Genomic DNA, 5,204 nt, shown 5'->3' with positions numbered 1-5,204 from the left:
TGGGTTGAGCTAACATTAGCTTAAAAGTTACCTTGATCTTTAAAGGCTGGTCTTTAATTTTTGGCCTTCAAATGGATTGGTTTTTAATTTTTGACCTTCATGGTCTTCAATTTTTACCTTACAATATCGAACTTCTGTCTAGCAGGACATAAGTTTTTTAAGGGAACGGGTCATAACTTGTGGGATATTCTGATGCAAAGATATAAATTTATGCCAAAAAAAAGTTATTGGACAAAAATTAAAAATCGGCACAAAATAGGGACAAACGTGCAATTGACCCCTTAGTATAAGTTAAATTAATGGTTCAATGGGTAAGAACTACAAATATGAAAAAGGAAATTGGCGAAATAAGCATGTTTATGTTCATTGCATTTTAGGGAACTTTAAGATACATAAATACGAGCATTCCACTTTAATCTTTAAAGAATTCGAAATACACTGCATTGCAAAGCCAGGTGATTCAAGTCATACCACCACAGGCTCAAGAAAGCATTTCTATTTTGAAACCCATAAAAATGAAAGTCTCTTATCATTACTAAATACTTAGAGGGAACAATTAAATTAAATTAAATCATTAGTTCCCCTCTATTTCTAGCAATTAACTCGAAGTAAAAAGAAAATGAAGAAAGAGGGAAAGACCATTCTTGTATTAGATGTCTTCCCTTACAAACAATTGTCAGGTTGAACTAATCCAGAAGTTGTTAGTGCAACATTATCACATGATGCTTGAGCTGGTAATTGATTCTTATAAGTCAAATGTACATTTTCCAATTTTATTCCTTTGCATGGATTTCCCTTACTACAATCAAATTTCACTGCAACTTCTGTTGCTGAGCTTCCATGGATATCTCCGTACGTAACATCACTTATTTTCACACCAGAAACCTGTTCAACAAAATTGGTTTTTGATCAAGAAAAAAGAACTCCGAAATCACAGAGAAAAATAAAGAAAAAAGGTTGAAAAATTAAACCTGGCCAGGACAATTTATATTATCAGGGCAGTAATTTTGATCGATAACGATTGGATTTTGAACATTAATCATGGTAGTGTGCTGGAAAATTATATTCTTGACAAAGCCAGTACTAGGTCTGCCCAATGATTTAATCCTCACGCCATTTTGTGTGTTCTTGAATATAACTGATTTAACTGTCACATTTTGCACACCAGCTTCTTTAAAATCCTTTCCTAAACTTCCAATGCTGCATGAAAGTTCATCACCCTTAGTATGATGGTATGTATAGCACCAATATTAAAAAATATCAATTAGAAAAAGAAACCTTTCAAGAAATGTTACTCCGTCCTGTCTCAATTTATGTGACATTTTTTGTTTATTGAGAGTCAAGTTACTGATCTTCAAAGCTTAGGATTAGGTTAACTCAAAATTTAGATACTAAAAAAAACTATATGGAAAGTACTATAAGTTGCAATTTTTTTCATGTCAATATGATGAAAAAATATTTTTTAAAATGTTGGTCAAAGTTCGCGTAGTTATAACATCGAAAAACGAAAAGTGTAACATAAATTTAGACATAGGAGGTAATACTCAATTTACGAATCTTTAAAGAATTAACATACAAGTTTAACTTTTAAGTACACGAAAACTACCTAATTGTCCATAAAATTAAAATGAAGGATTCGTAACTTAAAAAAATAAGATAGTCTACCTGTTACAACATGTTAGTATTCATTGGTAGTGTGAAACAACTTAAACAAAAACCTATATATGTGCAATGTGTTACCTAATTCCATGGCCAGGGCCACAAGCAATTTCTTGGATCCACAAATTTGTGGTGCCAGGACCAATTGAGATGCAATCATCTCCTGTATGGATTTTAGTTTTCAATATGGAGACCTCAGATGATAACTGAACATGAATGCCATCGGTATTTGGACTGTTTCCAGATGCCAATACTTTAACAGCCTGCACCTTCACTTTGTTGCAACCATTGATGACAATATGAAACATTTGACTATTCAATGAAGTTAGCCCAGTTATTGCTACATTGTTTGAGTTGACAAACGCCAGATTCTGCACCAGCACGAATACAACAATCCCCTTTGTCAGCACATTGATATATATATGTGATGATGATGATGAGTTTAATTGAATACATTTTTCTGATATACTTGAGATCAATATATGATGTACACAGAATTTTACACAAATTAATGGTGTCCGCCGCCTATGTCACAATTAAGCTACTACGCGAGTTTGTATTTGAGGCTGTCGGATTTTAATACACTTAACTTCTATCAATAACTGATATTTACTCTTCAATATTATTTTTCAAACATTGTTTATATATATATTACTCCCTCCGACATCTTCCGGATTTTGAGATTCAAATAAGTTTTTCTTTTAGCGTATTTTTCATATATCTTTTAAATATTTTGAATTGTTAATTATTGTAACTTATAAGTAGTACTTTTTACATATTTTTTAAATATGTAAATTTTATTTCAAAAAAAAAATAAAATTTCATGTCTAAACTTATGGTCAAAATTAAACTGTTTGATTCTCAAAACTTGAACTCTGCCACATAAATTAGGACAGAGGGAGTACTATTTTTGGAGAAGCATAACCTACATGCATTTAACAAAAATTCCCGCTTGAAGCAATGTGTCTCTGCCACTTTTTGACATTCGACCTAGCTAGATATTCACTAATTTATTTTTAGAATATAATGTGCAAATATGATATTAAGGGTAAATTAGTCATTTCATACATACCGTGGCACCACTTGGGCGGTTGTTGCTTGACGCTTTGCAAGCCCACAAAGCAGCCCCACGACCATCAAGATTGCCACCACGAATTGAAACTCCATCAACACCTTCAAAAAGAAGCCAATAATTTCCAGCATTTCCAATAACATTATAATTTGAAGGAGCCAATAGGGTGCCATCAATTCTAAACGTTATGGCTTTGTTGTTGCACTTCCCTCTAAAATGTGCTTGTTTAACCAAATACCTTCCTAGTGGTACAATAATAGTGGCTGGTTTTGTAGAGCCACAAGCTGCTTTCCAAGCATTTAAGAAAGACATTGTTGAATCAGTCTTGCCATTTGGCTTTGCCCCCATTTGTACAACATTGAATATCGCATTGTCAGCCATGGATACAGAACTTAAGAAAATAGAAACAATGGAAAGGAATAAAAGAATTAAAGACATTACGGGGTTAGCCATATTAATATTATATTCTTATGAGAGATGATGAAAGGCGCTAGAACAGAGGGGATATATTATGTGATGATGATGAGTGGTTGAGCAGTTTAAAGTCATGATGTATATATAGTTGACCTCTGTTAGAAATTATTTAGTTTCTTTACTTTTACTACTACTTTTTTTCCAGAACTTTTCTCCTTTTTAAAGGAATGGCCTTTTGAGAGATATATAACCATGTAATAAAAAGAAAAGTAAAAAAAGCAAGAAATCTGCGCCAAATCTGTGCTAATGCATGCATTTTGTTGATATCTTTTCATCATGCATTTTGTTGTTCATACTCGACCAGAAAACGGAGCTAACTTTATGGAACTTTTCTCTTTATTAGCGGTTACTTTCTTGATACATAACTTCATGATACTCTTTTTGGATAATCCTTCACTTTAGAGGGAAAAGAAAGCTGGAAAAAAAAAAAAGGAGAAGGCATAGCATATCTTAGGCCCAGTTTAATCAGGGTCGGCTCCACCGTAAGGTCAGTAAAGCAACATTTTTTTGCGCGGATTTCCCTTCTTTTGGGGTGGTCTTTAAATTTTGCCCCTCATATTTGTGGTCTTTAAATTATGCCCCTGATATTGCTGGTCTTTAATTTTTGCCCTTCACATTGCAACCCTGAGCGTTCACGCAGAATTCATGAGGTTCTGGGTTTGAACCCCCGCTCAAGCATAATTAAACAAAAAAACATTGCAAGGCAAGGTTTGGGTCGCGTGTATGCCGGACCCGGCATACACTTGTTAAGGAATTACCAAAGTTATGCCGGACCCGGCATACTCATGCCTTATTGGCGGACTTGGCAAAAGTATGTCAGGTCCGGCATAACTTTGGTAATTCCTTAACAAGTTTATGCCGGGTCCGGCATACTTATGGGCAAACGTTTAATGAGAAAACTTTTAGTTAAGCCTTAACTAAAAGTCTTTTTCTAGTTATGCCTTATGGGGCAGACTTTTAGTTAAGGCACAACTAAAAGTATGCCCCATAAGGCGGAACTTTTCCTTAAGGCATAACTAAAAATTTGCCTTATAAGACAAAGTCTATGTCTTAATAAAAAGCTATGCCTTATGGGGCTTACTTTTAGTTATTCCTTAACTAAAAGTCTGCCCCATAAGGCATAACTAGGAAAAGACTTTTAGTTAAGGCTTAACTAAAAGTTTGACCATAAGTACGCCGGACCCGACATAAACTTGTGAAGGAATTACCAAAGTTATGCCGGACCTGGCATATTATGCCAAGTTTGCCCATAAGGCATAAGTATGCCAGGTCCGGCATAACTTTGGTAATTTCTTAACAAGTGTATGCCGGTGGGGGCATAGCGAAATTTAAACTTTGCCTTGCGAATTTTTTTAGAATTTTTGACTGAGTGGGGGTTCGAACCTGGAACCCATGGGTTTTAGCCAAAGGGAAAAATTTAAATATTTCAAATATGAGGGGCAAAATTTAAAGACCATCCCAAAAGAAGGGCAATTCTGCGAATTGCCCGTAAAGCAATGTCTTGGAGCCCCAACATTTTTAGGGTCCCTTTTTTTCTAAAAAAAAAATCATATATGTATATGTATGTGTGTGTGTGAAATTAAATTCTAATTCCCTGCTTTTTCTATTCTTATTATTAAATATTCTAAGTCTTTAATGCTTTAATATGCTTTTTCTTGCGCCGAGGGTCTATGGGAAACATGCTCTCTACCTCTCGAGATAGGGGTAAGGTCTGCATACACACTATCCTCCCTATAACTTGTAGTATTACACTGGTTATGTTGTTAATATTCTAATTCCAAAGGAGGAGAAAATTGAAGAATTAATTAAATGAAGAATTAATTAAATCTTGATAGCTATATTATCAATTGAAAAGGATTTCTTAGAACAAATGGATTATAAAACAGTGGTTAATGACTTCACATCTAAAAAAAACTCGAAAAGTAGAATTTAAATAAAAATATATATGACGATTTTTTTTTCTTAAACAAATTTTTGGGCCTTTCTGTGAAATTTAGCT

At 34.0% G+C, this 5,204-nt stretch overlaps 1 protein-coding gene across 1 annotated transcript; it reads right to left on the bottom strand.

Annotated features, from left to right (window-relative positions):
- Nucleotides 1-382: 382 nt before the first annotated feature.
- Nucleotides 383-3,348, bottom strand: LOC132638432 (polygalacturonase-like). The gene is made up of 4 exons (XM_060355314.1): nucleotides 2,732-3,348; nucleotides 1,741-2,030; nucleotides 972-1,200; nucleotides 383-885 (listed from the first exon to the last, which is right to left on the bottom strand). The coding sequence occupies exons 1-4, from the start codon at nucleotides 3,182-3,184 to the stop codon at nucleotides 664-666; spliced, it is 1,194 nt and encodes a 397-aa protein (XP_060211297.1). The 5' UTR covers nucleotides 3,185-3,348; the 3' UTR covers nucleotides 383-663.
- Between the last annotated feature and the right edge of the window lie 1,856 nt (nucleotides 3,349-5,204).

Source organism: Lycium barbarum, chromosome 4 (genome assembly GCF_019175385.1).
Source record: "Lycium barbarum isolate Lr01 chromosome 4, ASM1917538v2, whole genome shotgun sequence".
Taxonomy (NCBI): Eukaryota; Viridiplantae; Streptophyta; class Magnoliopsida; order Solanales; family Solanaceae; genus Lycium; species Lycium barbarum.
Note: the sequence above shows the minus strand (reverse complement) of the source record. Positions and strands in the feature narration are given on the sequence as shown.